This window comes from Camellia sinensis, chromosome 8 (assembly GCF_055761805.1).
Source record: "Camellia sinensis isolate YWXY chromosome 8, ASM5576180v1, whole genome shotgun sequence".
NCBI classification, from domain to species: Eukaryota; Viridiplantae; Streptophyta; class Magnoliopsida; order Ericales; family Theaceae; genus Camellia; species Camellia sinensis.
This window is the reverse complement of record NC_138968.1, coordinates 91890277-91910876: the sequence shown is the minus strand read 5'-3', so window position 1 is coordinate 91910876 and position 20600 is coordinate 91890277. Positions and strand designations below refer to the sequence as shown.

At 38.5% G+C, this 20600-nt stretch overlaps 1 protein-coding gene across 1 annotated transcript; it reads left to right on the top strand.

Annotated features, from left to right (window-relative positions):
• Positions 1–174: 174 nt before the first annotated feature.
• Positions 175–9223, top strand: LOC114288591 (zinc finger CCCH domain-containing protein 11). The gene is made up of 8 exons (XM_028232110.2): positions 175–695; positions 1386–1470; positions 3070–3210; positions 3316–3404; positions 4106–4294; positions 4754–4884; positions 4964–5063; positions 8716–9223. Exons 1-8 carry the CDS (start codon positions 525–527, stop codon positions 8902–8904), a joined length of 1095 nt encoding a protein of 364 aa, XP_028087911.2. The 5' UTR covers positions 175–524; the 3' UTR covers positions 8905–9223.
• Positions 9224–20600: the final 11377 nt, after the last annotated feature.

The following is a 20600-nucleotide window of genomic DNA, read 5'->3' as shown; positions in this document are numbered from 1 at the left end:
TTAGAATTTTGAGAGAGAGACTTTTTGGGATATAAGGAGTGTGAGGATGTGTATATGAATAGGTAGAATATTTTTACAATGATAATTTTAATATTATTTAAAAAAATAAAAAATAAATAAAAAAAATTAAAAATTCAGAATAATTAATCGACTGCTATTAGCCGGCCTCGTGGCAAAATAGAAATGGGGACAAATTGACAACTATAGCGCAAACTCTCATTTATCTTATCATCTGCCAGCTGTCCGAGAGGCCACTGCCGGGTTTGTCAAAGGGATAGAGATCGGGATCGAGTCCGGTGGACGAAAATTGACAGCAAACCCAAACAACTACTGTTTAGAGAGAGAGAGAGAGAGAGAGAGAGAGAGAGAGTCTATGGAAGTTCCATCAAAATCCACCTAAAACCCTAACGAATCGCACCAGTTTCAGGCATCCTTGTAAAATAAGGAAATTTGAATATTGAACTTGGAAATCAAATCACAGAGAGAATTCTCTGATTTGGCAACTCTTTAATCCGAAACAAAACATGCCTCCGAAGCAACAATCCAAAGCCGACTTGGCGAAGAAGCAGAAACTAGTGGAGGACAAGACCTTCGGTCTCAAGAACAAGAACAAGAGCAAAAACGTCCAGAAATACGTGCAGAGCCTTCAACAAAACGTCCAACCCAAACCCGACCCCTCCAAACTCGCCGCAAAGGTATCTATGCCACTATCACAAATTTTGCTTCCTAGCTGAAATCATTTTTTCATATTTTGCGTTAATTTCACTTTTATCCTCTAAAAAATTATTATTACTTAAAAAAAAAATTATATCCATAAACTATCAATTTCATCTAAATTTTTTAATTTCGGAGATGGTTGTCTGAATTAGTAATCGTTGAAGTCTAGTTGTGATGAAAGACGAAGTTATTTCATAATTTGAACAAAGGGAGAGGATGAATGAGGAGGGGAGGGGGTCGAGACGAAGATGATGTTTGATTGTAAGGTAATAAGTTGTTTAATATTGGGGAAATTGCAAATACATGGGACAATCGCAAAATAATTACTGAGAATTTTTTGTGGTGCAATTCTGGCACACACTGGAGGAGTTGCACCAAGCACGAGAATGAATTTGCACCATGCACACAGGAGAGTTGCAACATCATGAAAATGTAATTTTTTTGCACTGCTCCACTGAAATGTAATTTTCCTTTAATATTGTATGTGTAAGAATATTGGTGTTTGGGTCTATGATATGATTTAAGTTGCCTAAATTATAAAATTATTTGAATTTGATAGTTTAGGGATGAAATAGAAAAAAATGACAATACTTTAAGGGAGAAATGTGAAATTGACCCACATATTTGATGCATTTGATTCATTTGGGAAAATTATTTTGTGTGAACAGAAGAAGAAGGAAGAAGAGAAGGCTAGAGAGAAGGAATTGAATGACTTGTTCAAGATTGCTGTTGTTCAGCCCAAAGTACCAGTTGGTATGTACTGTATTATGTGTTCATTGGTCATGTTACGTACCTAAAAAAATACAAAAAAAAAAAAAAAAATGCAACATATTTTAAATGTGTAGGTCAAATTCTTTCAAAGTGGTTGTGTACACTGCATCAAGGTTAAATTTACATAATGCATTTAAATTTTGTGCACTTTTCTAGATTTTTTTTTTTTATGGGTACATAGCATTTCTGATTTTGCTATGTGAATTTTATAAATCAAAATATATGGAAGACATACATCAACAGAGAGCCTACTTGCAAAAAACAAAAGTACATCTGAAATAAGGGGATCTGAAGATCTAGACAACCAAAACTAACATCTTCTAAACAAGCAATGAACTATTGAAAACAAGAATGATAACAACGTCGGGTGGGGGGTTTCATATCTGCTAGCCAACAACTATTGCTTCCGTTTTTTTTTTTGCATAGATATTCCTTTTGGTTTGCTTGATATTCATTGTTTGTTCCATTTCTTAACAACTTAAGCTTTTGGGACAATTGGTGACTTAACATGATATCAGAGTTTAGGTTGGGAAAGGTCTTGGGTTTAAGTCTCTCCGTTTGCATTTGGTCCCCATTTATAATTTTTCATTGGGTGTAAGTCTCTCCGTTTGCATTTTGTCCCCATTTCCCTTCTTTCATCTATGTATTTATGGATGTTTGCATCACTACGTGGAAGATGGGGTTGCACGTGAAAGAGGGTGTTGGATGATATACATTGTTCGGCCCATTTCCTAACAACTTAAGCTTTTGGGACAATTGCTGACTTAACAAGTCCACTCTAGACATAACTGCAAATTATGTTGGCAGCTAAAAAATGAATTTCAAGAACTTGGTCTTGCTCTTATATCTTCCTCATTCACCTTGAAAAAAGCTGGCATTGTCCTTGCTTTTTTGAGGAAAAAACTTTGTTGTTTCTTTCCTGTCAAATATGATATGATATCCTGCTTCTGCAAGGGAAAGCTTATAAATTGAATTTCTAAAGTTCTTTGTCCTACAGCTCTGGATAGCCCTCAGGAGCTCCTCATTGCATTGAAGAGGTGTTGTATTCACTTTATTTCTACATAAAGTTTCCGACCAAAACAAGGAAGAGTATGGACAACTAAAGAAAAAATCCAGGAAGAGTATTCTGTGTTCATATTTATGCTTATGTAAACAATCATATACTTTTTGTCTCTTAAGTTTTTACTTCAATAGCCAACCTAAATTTGCGTTTGTCTTTTTAATTTTACATTATATATATATGTATATCAGATATGTATGTAAGTGCATACATATATTACAAAACTAGGTTCACTGTTTTGGAAGTGAATGAAGATAAAAATGAAAGTTTTCTCTGTTCCAATTTCCTAATTCAATGTCGTGGCTTATATATGTAATATTAAAATCTTAGTTATGTGCAACTCAAGTTTTTGTTGTTTGCGTACCAGTGCAATGCATGGGCTCTCGCTATTTTGTGTCTCTTGTATGCCTAGAGAGAGTTATGAACAATGTCTTTCATAATAGTTATTATAGCTTCTTTTTTGTTTTATTTTATTCAAATACTAGTTGTTTGGTTTGTGATATAAGTTGGGTTTTGGTTAGGTGTTGATCCCAAGTCTATTGTATGCGAATTTTACAAGGTGGGCCAGTGTGTGAAGGGTTTTAAATGCAAGTTCTCGCATGATTTGAATGTGCAGAGGAAGGGTGAGAAGATTGACATATATAGTGATAAGCGTGACGAAGGTAATTAAATAAATGTGTTGATTACTGCTTTGATTGGTTTGGTTATGTTATTTTAACGTCATTTTCTCATTTTACTCTGATTTGTTGTTGGATTTATTCCCTAAGAAACGATGGAGGATTGGGATCAAGAGACATTGGAAAAAGTTGTGGAGTCAAAGAAGAACGAGTATAACCAGAATAAACCAACAGAGATAGTATGCTTTCGAATCTTAATGTCTCTTTCTTCTGTGTAATGTCAAATTGTAGCTTGTGGTATGACCAATCTGGTATATGGAGAGGAAGTTCCTCCTCCAAACCCACCATCTACTCGCCTACAGATTGGGTACTGTTTTAGAAGTGGCAGGCTTTAGGATGATGTCACCTAGATTGTATTGAGCACGAATATTGAGCTTATTATGGCTTGGTTTGGGAAGTGGGTTGGCATTTTGACTTTTTGGCTTTTTTGGTTATTTTAGCATGGGCTAAAAAGCTTGGTTTGGGAAGGGCTTTTTGGTTTTTTGGCTTTTTTGACTTTTTTTGTGAGAGAAGAGTGTAATGATTATGGGTTGGATGTGATATTTTGTTTGTTGTGGCTAAAATAGCCTATTTTGTCTCTTGTGGCTAAAATAGCCAAAAAAGCCTCAAATCTTGCTTCCCAAACGGTGCCTATGAATGCAACTAGTTGGCTAAGTTTTTGGGGTTGGTGAAGCTATTTAAATAAATGGTAATGAGTTCAGATAGGGCTTGTTGAAATGTGGCTGCCTTTTTCAGAATGAGGCAATTTCTGAAATTTGTCTATTTAAGAGCTTTGTACATGAGATTTAGATATATTAGTGACATTTAATTCCTTACATGGCAGCTCTTTCTGTAGAACTTGCTATCTATATCAATTGATTGTTTGTGGACCAATGAGCAGGTTTGCAAGTACTTTCTTGATGCAGTGGAGAAGAAACAGTATGGTTGGTTTTGGGTTTGCCCAAATAGCGGTAAAGATTGTCACTACAGACATGCTCTTCCTCCAGGATATGTGTTGAAGTCTCAGATGAAGGCACTTTTGGAGGAAGAGGCTGATAAGATACCTATCGAGGAAGAGATTGAAAATCAGGTGAGTAGCATATTTACTCATCTATTCTATTACTCCATTTGGTGTGAACACTGTCACACTTTTTGTTTTTCTAATAATGTCCGCCAACTACCACATCTAATAACTGCTATAAACAGTTTTTCTCATTCATCAAACACCCAAAACTGCTAAAACGGGTTTCCTCATTCATCAAACTTTCCAAAAAGTTACATATAAAATTACAAATGCATCATGTTTGCTCTGACCACTAGTATTTATTATTATTACACCTAATCTTTGGTAGTGCAATATCTTTGTTCAGTTGAAATCATCCAATTTTTTTTCCAAATTGTCTGTTGTGTTGTTTCCCCTCCGTTATGTTATTCTATAGTTTCTCATAATGGCTCATCCCTATCATTTATGTTTTCTTGGGTCGCTCCCCCCCCCCCCCTTTTTTTTTTTGTCATATCATGATTAGTTGTTGTAGTTGTGCGTTTTCAGCGTGCAAAAGTAACAACTTCAACTCCAATGACACCTGAGTTGTTCCTGCAATGGAAGAGGAAAAGGACAGAGGAAAGAGAAGCTGGCTTGGCTGCCCAGCAAGCAGAGAGGGCTAAGAATGACCGCATGAGGTATTCCTGCCATTCATGTCTCATTTAGTTAGATATATTCTGTTGGATGTGTCATTGAAAAAATTTCCTTTCTCTTCAGCGGTCGTGAGTTGTTTCTTTCAGATTCTAGCTTGTTTGTGGATGATGCTGAGGCATATGAAAAATACCAGAGAGAAGAGGAACCTGATACTGAGCAGAAGGTAATTGTGGTGGTTGTATATTCTTCTATAATATTTTTATGTACGTCTAAACTTGCAGGGAGTTCATGGTCCCCCAACTACTGAGCTGCTAGTTTGAAATGTTTTCTATATTTCATTACAAGTCTCATTATTAATACGGTGGAAAAGAGAAATTTACTGCTGATATGTATGGCTTATACCATGATTAAATTTTACCTATTTTTTTGGAAATAATACATTTATGCGAATGAAATATCAGCACCTTATATGGAAAAACTAAACATCATATTGTGCTTGCTGTTCTGTGCTATGCTCATAATATGAAGGTGGGACAAAACTTTGGAAGTTTGATTGAATTAATAATGTGGGACCCGCACAACAAGATTTTGCATGAATTCTGCAAAGATGGAATAAGATACATGTATTATGTAACTTGGCTCTAAGGAGGCTTTCTTGTAACAGGTGCTGGGTGAAACAACATAATTTTTATAATTTTATTTTGTTTAGAGAGAGAGAGAGAGAGAGAGAGAGAGAGAGAGAGATTTTCTTTATTCTGCTAGTGATAATTGTGTCTTACAGTAATTAGACAAAACCTTAAAACCATGTAAAAACTACCTAAAACTCATCCCACCACAAATGGTAACATATAAAGCCTCAAATTTTATTCCTAAAATCAATGTCATTTTATTCCTAAAAACTTAAAAAATGCGGGGCATCATTCTTCCTAGAAACACCATTACTAACTCCACTAAACTTATATCAGTTGACCATATTTCTCATCGTGTTTTTTTTTTTTTTTTTTTCCGCTGCTTTCTTCACCTTTTGTGTTTTTCCCTTTATTTCTTTTATTCCTCTTGTTTTTCTTCTTATTCTCTTCTCCATTTCTCTTTTTCTTTTCTATATTTCTTGTCTTCGTTTCTTCTTCACTTCCCTTTTTCTCTTCTTCGTTTCTCTTCCTCCCGTCTAATCTTCTACTATTATTCTGCTGCATAATTTTTATTTTCATCTTCTTTTTTCTACACCATCGTTTCCATTACTAGGATTGGTTAGAAGCCTGAAATATTCTCTTGTTAGGTTGTTGGACTATCTTTGGTTCATGGAAGTTTGCATTGCAACTTTGCTGGTTTTGGTTTCATGGGTTGAGAGTCCTCCTCACCTGGTTGCCTTTACTGCATGTAATGGACAGAGTCACAACATTTTAATAGATTTTGCTGATAGTCTTTTGTTCAGTAAATTTGCTTTCCGAATAGTGTTTGCATTACATATCTAGGATGTGGTGTGATTTTTCCTTGGCTTTCTAATAATTGGAGATATTATCATGCCTAATTAAGTGGTAAGTCGGATCCTTTTCACATAAAGTTTTCCACCCAAATGAATTTTGTTCCTGACCCAAGGGCTGCATAAAGGGAATTTACTTATACAAAAGGCATCATTTACTAGCTAGTAATGTCCTTAGTTATCATTGAATTCATTTGAGGCAAGGCAAGGCACCACAAATCTTGTATCTATAAAGGTTAATAATTTAAATTAGGGGTGCTCACGGATCAGGTTGGGTATGGTGGCCTCTTATCGAACATCCGTCCGAACTTAGGCAAATTGGGAAAAATCAATTCGCGTCCATCCACCTAGTTAGCGAATGCGGGTTGAACGCGCCGTGTGGGTTAGTGGGTGGATGCGGATCGATTTGGTGGTTTTGGCAGTTTGGGCTTTTTTCCAAATTATTTTCCAGTAATTCTTTATTATTTTGGGCCCAAATTTTTTGATTCTTCATTTTTTATAATAAAAATAAAGGCCCTACATATGTCATATATAGAAAATATAATTACTAAATAAAGTCATTTTTTTAACACAGCATGAAAGTATAACATCATTTTCTTAGGGGTGTTGGCGGATCGGGTTGGGTTGGGTGGCCACTCATCCATCATCCATCTGAACTTAGGCGTATTGGGAAGAATACATCTACATCTATCTGGTTGGACCATTGAAACCGTCTATTTTGTGGCGGATTGGTTCGGGCCATTCGGTTTTGGTGGGTTGGATGGATGCTTGCCCAACCCTAATTTAAAATTTAAATACATTAAAAAAATCAAGTTATCCCAAACAACTCTATAGATTATGAAAATTCTATAAGATGACGTGTAACAAAATTGTTCAGGTTAGGTTAAACTACCAATTTATGGAAGGCTGCATATGTCATTGACTATTGTAATCACACATGAAAATATTTTGGTTTTTGTGCAATTGTGATTATTGCTTAGCTTCTAGGTTAGAACATGTTGGACTTCTATTTTCTTCCTTTCTTTCCTTTCTTTGTTTCTAAGTGTTGATGATTTGAATTTTGCAAGTAATATATAAAGATTTTGCATTTGATTGGTCATACCTAATAAGGGTGGAAAAGTAGGATTATCAAATGATTTCAATCCTATGCTTTGGATAATTTGTCTTGGTATTGGTGGTCCTATCTATGCTTTTGAACATGTAAGATGACATTTATGTTACTTATGAATCTACATTCTTCATGTGTATCATTTGGCTAGGAAATAAAGCAATTGTTTGAAGGGAAAACTAGGAATATAGCACAGAATGGATTCGGCTTAACAGCCACAACACATCCATGACTAGTTTTGAAGGACACGTTTACATCTAGTTTTGGTTTATCTAATGCTTACAATTGTTGCAAGCATTGAACCAGAAATGCTGTAGTATAATTGTCTTAATTGATCATTTAATGCACGCTTTTTTGTTCCTTCAGATATAATAATGTTTCAAAATTCCATTTGAATTTAAGTGGCCTGTACTTTTTTAGTTGATATTATTGATTGGTATAATCTATGTGAAGTGCACCCTCAGTGTGACTTGGGGCATGTATTTGAATGGCATAACTTGGCAGTACTCGTAATGATGAAAATTTTCGAAATCAAGAATGAGCCTATTTCATTGTGGATAGGGATGGAAAAATTCCCTGACCCAATTGTGATTGACCAAACCAGATTCTAATATAAAAAAAAAAAAAAAAGTTTTGGAGAGCATTAATAGGGTAGGGTCAAGTATAGGGATAGATAGGTCAAAACTATCAGGGTTAGGATAAAGTATAGGGGTGGTAGTACTTTTGTTTTTTCTAAGCTTATGTTATTTGTCCAAGCTTATGTTGTGGTTGGGCGTATTTGCCACCTCCAATTGCTATGTTTGAGATATGACATTCCAATAGAAGCAGCAACCTTCATTATTTTCTTACTTTGTTTGCCTTTTAGCTATTATGTCACTTTATGAAAAATAGTCTCTGAACAATTCCATGAGCCCGATCATTATTGCAATCAAAATAATAAATTTGCCTTGCAAGACAGAAAACGACGAAGCTATTGTGTTTCAAGCAAGTAGCAAATTTGGTTTTGGAGGGCTGTTTTGCCCACGTGACACAACAAAACCCATTACCCATTTACCGTGTGGCCTGCTGTACTTCCTTTGGATGTGGTCTTAGAATCAGATAGGCACATGATGTCTCAGAATTTTACAGCATGTCTTTTACAACTGATAGGTTGCAACATTTGTGGCATGCGTGTTCTGTTCATATTTATCATTGCACGAATATCCATAAGTTGTGCCTTGCATGAAACAATTTGAAATCAGTTTTGGCCGGCTTTTGTGGTTTGAATTTGATTGTGTTGAATTTCAGGTCCAGAAAAATCCTTTGGGAGAAGTTCCAAGCACTTCTACTAGTGCAGTTGCTGATTCTGAAGAAGCTTTTCCTGATGTTGATGACGACGATGATGAGCTGGATTTGGATGAGTTAAATGAGCTTGAAGCAAGTTTGTCAAGAACTTCTATTCGGATCCAAGAGCCTGGTGCAGAGATTTCGTCTTGAGAAAGAGGATGCCATTGTTGGGAACCTTGCAATTGGCATACCCGTGAAGAGGGGGAAAGATAGTAAAGGAACCACTGGCCAAATAATCTGTGGGTCAAGCCGCCTATTTTTGGGCTCTTAATGTGTGCTTTTTATTGCGGTTGATTTGTTTTCCTTGTTTTGATTGAGGTCACTCTTGAGCATTAAAACTGACAAGATTATTCATGTAGTTTTGTTTGTTCAAACCTTTCTTTTTTTTTTTCTCTGAGAAACGTTTGTTCAAACCTTAAATGGCCTGAAAATTTTCAATTTCTACTACCTTTGACTTTCAACTACTCAATCTTAAGTTGCTCAAAATGCCCAAGAAGCTTTTGTTCATACTTTACCATGGGTTTATTAGCACCAAATTGGCTTATTACAGATGAGTCCTATGTAAGGCTCAGAGGACCAAAAATGCTATGTACCCCCAAAGTATATCTCAAAAATTATTCCAAATCTGAATTAATGGTGTAGATTTGTACTTTTTGTTGCTGAGTCACCACAAGAATTAATCATATACATAAATTTTAAATTTTGAATAATTCTTTGGAGAATTTACGTATAGATTTTAATAATTGAACTTATTGTCTAATAAGGTTTATAATAATTAATGGTGTTTTTTATTAAATATTATTAAAAAATATTACTAATTGTTAATTTTCAGTGACAGTTTGAAAATTTTATTATAAAAAATGTCACTAATTATAAGTTTTAGTGATATTTTAAGTCATAAAAAATGTCACTAATTTTTAAGTTTTAAAGACAGTTTAAAAAATGTTATAGAAAAACGTTACTAATTGTAAGTTTTAGTGACAATTTATAAAAATCGTGACAAAAAGTCGCTAATTGTCAATTTTTTGCAACATGTAAAAAAAATTGTCACAAAAAATTATTTTTAGTGACAATTTTATTAGGATTTGTTTTTGGTAGGATTTGACGGAAATTGAGTTCAACTATCAAGACCAATTGATAGTTTATCCTAATTTTTTTGGTTAAATTTTTTGGGCAAGTGTCATAGCTGCTCTAAGAAAGAAGGTGCACCACCGTCTTTTAAGCTGCTTAATCATATTTGTGTTGGGTCCAAACTTTATCTCAGACCGACATTACCCAAATTACACTCAAAATCACAAAGATATGTGCATGTATCCAATGTATAAATATATTTTAAAAAATAAATAAAGTGTTGCTCATGTTTAATTTTTAGGATAAATTACACTAATCTCCAGGCCGGCTCAACCACATGCGTGGTTTAAAGCAAAAAATTAAAATCAGGCTATTTTTGTTTTGTTTTGATTTGTTCTCTCTTAGGCCAATAACATGAAATATAGACTTTTACTATATAAAAGAATACAAGTTTGATGAAAGGATGTTGGACTATTTTTTTCTGAAATTTTTATCAAATTTAAATTTGATGTAATATTTGGTGAATGATTGAAGATGTTCTAACCCAATTCATTTATTATTTCATATTATCATATCGTATTCATGTGACATGTCAATAAATTTTATTTTTAGTTAAAAATGTAAAGTGCGAAAAAATTAAAATTTTTCCTTACAAGTTAAATTTAGTGAAACTAATATCTATGGAATGAAATTATTCATAATTTTTTTTTTTGATTTTAACTAAATTTTATTTTCTTAATTTATGAGTATGAGAGTGTGAAAGATAGACTTTTACTGGTACACAAATGATAAGGATCTCTACTAAATCGCTATTTTTTTTACCAATTATATATATGAATGTGGTCTCATAATGTAGAGCCAATGTATGAAGTTGATAGAAAATTTGATAATCTTATTTTAGTTTGGAAAGCTTCTGATATTCTTTTTTTTCTTTTTTGTTTTACCTATAATATTTCAACTTAAAATGAGGTCTTTTCTTGTATCGAGGCCTAAAGCAAGTGCTTCACTTGCAACCCCCTTGAGCCGGCACTGCTAACCTATCTTAAAGTTTAGCAAAAAATTTAGTATCCTCTTCTAATTATAACATAATTACATTGAGCTCCCTTGATATTTTAATTAATATAACACTTACCTTTTCATCATTAATTTATTAGTTAGTATATGGATGGGAAAAAAAAATGATATTGTCATTTCTTTTAAACGAAAATTTATACTTTACGTTGTTTATTTTTGTACTTTCACACTACATGCATTAGTTTCGATCTACTAATCTTACTAAAATGGAGGTTAGTGTAATTATATTAAAACTGTGGGATTGACTTTATTTTTTCCAAACCTTAGGATAGGTCACTGTAATTTACCCTAAGTCTTATATAGTTAAATTTACATCTTAAATGAATTTCAGCGGCACGTTATTAAGAATATGAATTTCTTTTTTTTTGCGTAGAAATTCTATATATTCAATTTGTTTATCTATTCATTGATATTCGAAAAAGCTTTTTGTATAGACAATTTTCATTGTAAAATTTACGAAATAAACGATTCAAATTACTATTATGGGTCTAGAGTGGGGTCCACAAATTGAAGTGTGGAAGAGAATGAAAGGTGGGTAGGGGTGTAAAAATGGCCCGAGACTCGTAGGCAGTCTGAAGCCCGCTCGAGGCCCAAGGTAGGCCTGACCCATTTCGGCCCGATTAGGCTCGGGCCCGTGCCCAACCCAGTACCTTAGGCTTGGGCCTTCCATTTGAAGCTCGGCCCGGTTTGGCCCACCCCACCCAGCCCTCTCTTTATTAATGGTCAAATTTCAAAAAATAAAAATAAAAAATAACTTACAACGGTTAAATAATTAAAAAAATATAAAAAATAAAAACAAATAAAATAAATAAAAGATTGATCTTGCAAAAATAAAAAAATAAAAACAAAAACAAAATAACATAACAGTTAATATCATTTCCTTACAATGAATGAATTAAAAAAAAGGACAAACTTCATTTTATCCCCCTATGGTTTGGGCTGAGTGCGATTACCTCCCTCATATTCGGAAATCACCACATAACCCTTATGTAGTTTGTAGACTAAAACGCACAGTTAGCTTTTCCGTTAAAGTGAGAGTCACACGCTTGCAAGGACAGTAACACTATTTTTAAGACAAAAATGCCCCTGACACATCTTCAAATTTATAAACAATGCCACTAGATCTGTAAACCTCTACTCAGGAAAAAAAAAAAAAAACGATGAGACATACATTTCACTTCATCATTGTAGACACCCCATTTTTGACTGTCCTCAAGACTTGGACGTCACCAGTGGGGACACTCGGTGATCATCCGTGTTCGTGTTCATTTTGAGTTCCCGGAGGCCTTGGTTGCGCGCCTTGCCTCAGGATCTCTCAACTTGTTCGTCTTGCGTTTGGTTTCGCACCAAATACTTGTGTTTTTGCTTTAAGGGGTAGGGAATGGCTTGTTGACCATCCCCACACCCTATCGGCCTTCCCTTTGCATCACCGGCCATTAATTGCTGACACCGGCCATGGTTTCTTAATACCAATGGCCGGTCGGCACTCCATATGGCCGGCCGGCTATCTGTTTGGCCGGCGACCTCCTTTTTTGGCCGGTACACCTTTTTGCCTTCTTCAGGCATGGTGCATGCCAGCTGTGCCAGCTGGAATACACCAAACCTACCCCGAGGCTAACATGTGGCTGTTTTGCCCCTTTTGCCCCCTTTTGGTCAAAGCTTCCTCAAGAAGCTTGGCCAGCTGTCTTAGCTTCCTCAAGAAGCCTTGACCTCCTTGCCCCCTTCGCCCCCTTCGCCCCCTTTTACTTAGCTTCTTTGAGAAGCTTAGAACCATTTCTTTTGCCTATATAAGCACCTCTCTTCTTCCTTTGTAGAGGGTTAGAGATTTTGAACAAAAAACCACAGATTATACATATATACATCTGTCATATACTCTTTCTCTCTATATTTCCCTCTCTCTCATCCTTAGTGTGTGTTTGGAGGCCTAGAAAGTGTGTTTTGACCTTATTTTTGCACTAAGACACACACCATTACACATTGCTTCGACCTTGAGGGGCTTTGAGGGTTTGTTTTTGAAGTTTTGGACTGATTTTGGTCAGAAGAGAGTGGCTGGACCAGCTGTTCTTGAAGTGTTCTTGAAGGGTAAGACTTTTGCTTTATTTTTCCCAATCTTGCATTAGTTTTTGACCTGCCTTGCATGCTGATTTAAGCTTTGTGTATAACATAAAAAAGTCTTGTATTTGCATGCTTGAGATCTTTTATTAAGGTCCTTTTGTGGTTCGGGGATGACCTCTCCCTCTTTGGCCTTGTTTGGCCCTTTTGGTGCTTTCTTTCTTAAGCTTTGGTTACTCTTGAGTCTTGGCCTTCTCACCACTGAAATCCAGTGGATTTTCAGTGGTGAAGAAGGGGTTTTGAGGTCTTGCATAGGGGAGGGACACCCCTCTCCCTTGGTCTCTCATTTTGCTCATGTTTTTGCTCATAAGGGTAGCATGTATGCTTAGTTGTATTTGGCCCTATTTCAGAGGTTTTTGGGTGTTATTTGGGCACATCTTACCTCTGTTTTTGGACGGATTTGTGGTCCCTTACATGCTTAATACACTTGCTTTGTACTCCCCCGTTTTGCCTAGAAATGCATCTAGCCATTAGACCATCGTGCTTGCATATTCTTGCCTAGCTTTGTAAAGGTTTTGGTCATGATTTATCATGATTGAGGTCTGTTGGGTGCTGGTTTGGTCGTATTTGCCACGTTTGGTATAGCCCCTTTGTATTTTGGCTTGTGAGCCTTGAGTGTGTGAGTCACTAGCATGCTTTAGTTGGTTTGTTTCAATGATTTGGAGTCATTTCATATGCCATTTCAGTCCCTAATCCATGCTTGTATGCTCATATTCATCATCACTTTCTTGCCTTGAAAGGTTGTTCTTTTGTGCCTTGGAAAATGGTCATTGTGCATGCCTATGTGTTTAGACATTAGGCTGCCATATCAATGGGTTTTGAGGGCCCTTTTTGCATGCTAAAACTCCGTTTTGTATTGAAAAATTCATGTCGTGTTTGCATGGGGAGGTATTGAGCAATGCTCCCATTTTTGGCCTTGAATGCCCATGTTTTGGATTCATTCCTTGGCGTGTTTTGACCATGATCTATGTATGCTTTAGTCTTGTTTTGGGGTCCCTTGGGACTGTTTTAGGTCATTTTGGTCCTTTAAGGTTTGGTTGACATAGCTTTGGTTTGACCCCCTTTATGGGCTTCAAGTGTTGGTCATTGTTGCATGTCTTGCTTGCATGTTTTGTTTGATTTGGCATCATTCTCTATTCATTTTCAGAGCTTAGCATGTTGGTTTAATGTCCATATATATTGCCTTTAAGTATGCTTAGAGTTGTCCCCTTTTATGCTTAGGTGATGGACCTTGATGTGTGCATGCTTGCATGCATCATTTGTGCTCTTGTGTATCCTATTAGGCCACTGTTTTGGGGGTGGTTTGAGGTCCTCTCATTTCAGTATAAGTCCGTCTTTGCATATTTTGCATGCTTGCATGTTGTATTGCATTGGTTGCATGCTTACATTACATCATTTTCGCATGTTTGCATGTTGTTTAGTTAATGGCATTACATAGTCTTGTTGTATGCTTGATATGCCCATATTGCATTAGTCTAGCATGCATGATTAGATAGTGTCATGTTGCATTAGCTTAACATGTTCATGTTATCTTGCATGAGTTGCATCACTTTGCATTGTATATTGCATCCTTGCATTACATTTGGCTTGGTTTGGGGTGTCAAGCCAAGTATGAGGATTGAGGAGTGTTCATACTCCAAGTGATGCAACACGTCTCAACCCTCGGTCGTCAATCCCCTTGACCTCAACATGGTAGGGTGTTGGCATTCATCATTTTTTCTTTGGTTGCATGCATTTACATCAAATTGCAAACTTGGCCTCTTAGGCCATCATGCATCAAAATGCACAATTGATGGCCCGAGGGTCGAGGGTCATACTCCCTTGAGTCCATTACATGATAAGGAGTGTGGCCATGCTCACATTTGCTCAAAATTCCATGCCATACACTGCTTGTCCTTTGCTGCTGTCAATTGCAGGTTCTGCAGGAAGATTTGGCCGGTCGGCTAAATACAATGTCGACCGGCCAGTAATCTGTGGCCGATAGATCGAAAGGCAGCCGGTGATCATCCCATCCGGCCGGTGGTGATCCCACTTGGTCGGTGATGCTCCCCAGTGTCCAGAGATTGCACCTTGGGAGTCGCACGATTTTCAGAGGAGCAGAGCAGTGTAAACAGAGGCAATAGTGCTATGGCAGCGAATTTTCGAGCAAGGCGAGTCAAGCATGCATCATCCACGCATTTCGAGGTAGGGGCTGTGGCCACTTTAATCCTGCGTTTAATTTGTTAATTAATTAGAAATTCTGTAATAATTAATTTAGTATTCAGACTGTAATATTTATTTGGACTCTCTGAGCGAGGGCAATTGTGTAATAAGTGTGCGTGAGTGTGTGTATGTCTTCCAACCCCACTTCTTTCTTCTCTTTTATTTACCCGCTTATGATGGTAGACTAGGGCATATTTAAATTAGCATACCTCATGCTATGCATGTATGCATTCATACATTTGTCTTGCATGCACCGGGCTCGGTGCATCATTCCAACTGCATTTGTATTTCAATTTCAAATTAAATACGTGTTAGTTGTAGCATTTCACATGTCATTGTAGATTAGCCGAGCCTATCTTAGTTGCATTTTGCATGTGTTGCATTAGCCATCTTAACATGAACTAGGATCATGCATATGATTACTAACTAGTTTTTGTTTTGGCTCGGAGTACTCGGTAAGCATCTATGCTTTAGCATATCGCATGTGTGTGAGTGTTGCCATAACAGCATGATTATCATGAGGCTAGCTGCTTATGTGATATAACTGCTTGAATGCCTGTGGATGGAGGTTGAATTACCTAAATTGGGATAACGCATTAAAACTGTGAGTTTTAAGCCCACTTGATAGTGGCAAAACCATCTTTTCTAAAAGCCCACTCGAGGGTGGCAAAACCTGCATTTTAGCCTACTTACGAGTAGCAAACCATTTTCAAAACAAACATGAAATGTTTTGTTCCAATTTAGGCGATTTGGTCTATACTTGTTTGCTGTGCGCATAACATAGTAATTCTAGGCTAATAACCGGAATAAGAACACATGACGTTTTCAAAAACGGATATCACGGTTAGTAAAGGCCAATCTTCGGATCGGGCGAGAGGAGGTGCTCATAGCTGACCTTCCCCAATCGTACCCAAACTCCTGAGCCGAGGCAACTTTGGTGATGACGGACACGTGGCCTTTGGCACCGAGTCAGGGTTTCCTAAATTCCAACATAAAAATATTTAGGTGGCGACTCTGTATCTGGCAAAGCAGTCCATGTTTGGCACTTCTTTTCAAAAATCTGTTTCTCAAAACGATTTGCCGGATTTGGACTCTTTGGTTCATATTAAGGACCGTGACACAAATTGAGTCTGAATTGTAGTGAGGCCCACCGGCGCGTCTACAGTTTCTGGCGACTCTGCTGGGGAGTTAGAGAGCTTGACTCGAACTCGTGATATACTGTTTTGATTTTGATTTATGTGTCTCTTTGCATTGCATTTGCATTGGTGCGCCTAGGACACCGTGTTTGCCATCTGCCATTCCTGAACGATTTGCCGGAGGCTTGTCTTGTCAAGGCATGACCATAAGGCTGACCGGTTATGGGCTCTGACAGTATGGGAACACAAACCCCGGTTTTTACCGGGGCACCCTTTTGACCATTCGACCTAGTGCATATTCGGAATCCATAGTGACCATTCCAAACTAGGATAGGTTGCTTACCCGTTTATAGGTTGTTTGAAACTGCTGCGTGCGTAGTGAAACCCTAGCTCCTGACAAAATAGGACAGGGAAACCCTACCCCAACATATGGGTGTTTTGGCTCTTACTTGCTTGCTATGTGCTGTCAGAGTGTGTCTCTACAGGTTGTGTGTATCAGTTTGCAAGTCTGGATATCAGGCCTGCGGGCATCAGTATTTGGAAGAATCAGTTTTACCTAAGGGTATCAGTTTACTAGCAGAATTTTGGACAGAATTCAGTAGAGAGCACACTCATTCAACTATGCTCGTATCTGTTCAGGTGAAATCAGGCTGAGATGCTGTCTGTTTTCTCTTTTGCCAGGGGTAGTCTTGGAACCATAGCTTGAGAAGGCTCCAATATCCCCCGAGGTTCATCGGGCTTGTGCTGATAGACTTTGTCAGGTCGGAGATTCAGTTCAAAGGCAATCAGTGTTCCTTTGCCAGAGGCAGGGTAAAAGGGCCAGTCACGCACAAATCACCAGTTCAGCAGTTACCAGATCGGTGGCCCTTATCCACCCTACTAGTGAATAGTCAGGCTGAGGCCTCAGTTTTTATCAGTTTTTAGTCACCTCACCAGTCAGTCAGTCGGAACAGCAGAACATGGCAGGGATGGAGGAAATGATGCGTCAACTCCAAGAAAGTATGAAACTCATGCAGCAAGACGCTGCCCGGCAGACGGAATTTGCCAAACAGCAGGCTACGATCATGGCCCAGCAGGTTGAGCTAATCAGCAGGCTGTAACAGCAAAATGGAGCATCTGCTTCGCACCAAACCCCTCCCCCACCAGGAGTTCCAGCACCCGAGGAGCCACCAAATGTCCAGGGAGATACGAACATTCCGACAGGACCGGCTCCGCCCCCAATCTTACCCCAGCTGTCTAAAGCACCGATCAACCTGTCGGATTCACCCTTTGAGTTCGAGTTAGACCCTACAGCGCTGAAGGTGAGCAAGATAGAAAAGATGTTCAAGAAATCTCAAGGAGTAAAATCCATTCCGGACATTGAGGACGGGTATACCAACGCAGCTGTGACGCTGCTGGACAGATTTAAGATGCCACACATCGACCGATTTGATGGATCTGGCGATCCCATAGTGCACCTCTAGTTGTTTTCGGACATACTAAGGCCGATGGGCCTCACGCCTGCAGAAACTTTCATTATTCGGCCGGACCCTGTCGGGTGTGGCCGCTATTTGGTATGCAAAATTAGAAGACGATGTCAACGGAACTGGGATGAGATGGCCGAGGCCTTCGTTGCGCAGTACTTCGAGGTCACAACCTGTGATCTTGAGACAGCAAGGCAAGAGCCTAAGGAGAGTTTTTCTGATTTCGTAGCCCGCTGGAGGGCCAAGGCTTTAATGATGACCCTGAGGCCTACTGACAAGGACCAGATTAGGATGATTGTGCGCAATCTCCAGCCAAAACTGATGCAAAAGATGATTGTACTCCCCTTCCCTACATTTTCTGATCTGTATGAGATGGGGGTACAGATCGAGGATGCTATGAAGCAGGGCCTTCTTGACTAGGAGAAAGAGCAGCCCAGGAGGGCATTTTCCCACAGTTCAAATACGACCACCAGTGGTGATGCAGCTGCAAGTTCTTCTAAAGTGGGCATGGTTACCACCTCCGCATCAAAAATAGCTACCCCATTCACCGGTGCGTCCAGGAGTAGCTCACAAGAAACCAAATATCCACCTCGAGTCAAGAGGGTTTTCACCCCACCTCATATGCCTTTGTCAAAGGCTCTAGAGGTCTTAATCCGGAAAGGACATTTGAAACCATTGGAACAATGGCCCTTACCCGATCCTATCCCTGCAAAGCATGATCAGACTAAATACTGTGCCTATCATCAACAAACCGGTCATGACACTGACAGTTGCTTTCGTCTGCGCCATGATGTACAAGATTTGTTTAACAACGGGGTCATTGCCGTGCCAGGTCCTGCAAAGTCTATCGGCACTTGATCAGTGAACTTGTGGGGGATAATGTGATGCGATCAAGGGATGAACCACCTGTGGGCGGCGCTCAGTTTACTCCTGATGTGGCATATGGCACGCACTGTTTCGAGCATTTGTGAATGCTAATTTTTGTACTTTCTGCCTTGGGTATTGAGTCAATTTGTTATTTTGTATATAGTCAGTCTTTTGTACTGAGTCAGTTCGGTCTGTCTTGTTGTATCGAGTCAGTCCTGTTTTGTTAGAGTCGGGTGATTTCGGGGGTGTTACCTCGGGCATCACTTGCTTGTTTTGTGTTTGTCTTTTTGTTTTCTTTTGAGTCTGTTTCTGCCAGGGAGCCAGTAACACCAAAAGATTTGAATGAAACAACAGTGATTTTCACACTCTTGTGTTTGTTTCTGCCTTGTGCTAGTTGTGCCAGAAAGTTTGAATGAAACGACAGTACTTTTCGCCTACTCTTCTGCACCCCAAAATCATTGCATTGACCTAAGTTTTTCAAAACTTTTTGAACACTACGGTGAAAACGAAGAGGAGGGAATTCCTTGAGTTTTGCAAAAATTTGATCATTTGAGAGAAAGAGAGGCATGCTAAGCCTTTAATGATCGAGATCATGCTTGTTAATGTGAGTACTGAGAAGGATCCTAGCTTGATCCAGATTGGTCCCACACTGTCTTTAGCGCGAGCGACTAGTCGTTTTCTTAAAAGATTTCAAAAAAATGTTTTGCGCGGTCCTGCGAAGACCTGTGTGGAATCGCTCTTGAGATTGTGCAGCCTAGGATTGCTCTCAGCCTCAAGACTCGACCCCTCACTGTCAAACCTTGGACTTAAGTTCAGAAATGTTCAATGGTCAACTACAACGTGAGGCCTGTGTGGCCAGATTCAAAGCAACCCTCAAACAAGAGGCAAGAAAGTCAGATTAAGAAGATCAGATGTCATCAAAAGAAACTTGTAAAGTTAGATCAGAAACACCCCTGGAACTAGGGGCAAAGAATTTCAAATGTGCTCGAAGAGCCGAAGATAGATCATTCCATAAATCAAAGAAGGTCGGCAAGAATGCCAAATCCCAGAAGGGAGGAAAGAAAACAGTTTCTGCTAAAGAACAACTGAGTCCCTATCCGCAACACTAGGGGCAAATTTAGCCCCCACATTGGATAGACTCCTGCATTGTCAACGAACATCAGCCGTTCTCCTAGATTCAGATGATTTCAGGATCTCAAACCATTCAACATGGACAAAGCTACACTTTTACCCTTGAGAGGCTCGTTGGGCCGAAAACCCGGAAGGGCAACCCAGGTAAAAGTTAGAGCAAGAAAAGAAAAAAAGAAAAGAAAAAAAAAGGAAAAGATACAAAAAAGGAGAAAGATAAAAGAAAAGAAAAAAAAAAGGAAGAAAAGAAAAGAATAAGAATTGAAAAAGAAAAGAAAAAACATAGCTCACAAGGTTGAAAACCCGGAAGGGCGGCCTTGGCAAAAGTTAGAGCGCAAAAGGAGAGGTTAAAATACCCGAGTGTACCTTAACCCCGAACTACGTAAGGCTTGATTCCCATCTTTGGGATACGTAGGCAACTTCATTCCAAAGTCCAGCCGTAAAACACTTCAAAATCAACTGTGTCCATGTAATGGTTTTGATCATCTTTGCCTTCTCTATATCCGAGAGTTCGGTTGTCATCGTCACTCTGAGGACTGATTGCAATGCGTTGCGATGCTATCCAAACAAGGGGCAACTTTCCGTTGCCATTCAATGCGCCGTGGAGCCGTTCAAACAAGGGGCAACTTTCCGTTGCCATGCAGCTCCCTTCAAGTAAGGGGCAATTTTCCTTCAAATCTGAGGTTGTGCATCTCAAGAGTGGGTTCTATGCTCGTTGAGCAGTGGCCGTTTGGAAAAACAGTTTTTGAGAAATTTTACTAAGGTTGACTGAGTTTCTCTCGAAAACTATTCC

Coding starts and splice junctions, on each gene's coding strand:
- LOC114288591 (XM_028232110.2), top strand. CDS start 525: ATGCCTCCGAAGCAACAATCCAAAGCCGACTTGGCGAAGAAGCAGAAA. Junction 3,405..4,105: donor AGAATAAACCAACAGAGATA/GTATGCTTTCGA, acceptor ACCAATGAGCAG/GTTTGCAAGTACTTTCTTGA. Junction 4,295..4,753: donor AGGAAGAGATTGAAAATCAG/GTGAGTAGCATA, acceptor GTGCGTTTTCAG/CGTGCAAAAGTAACAACTTC.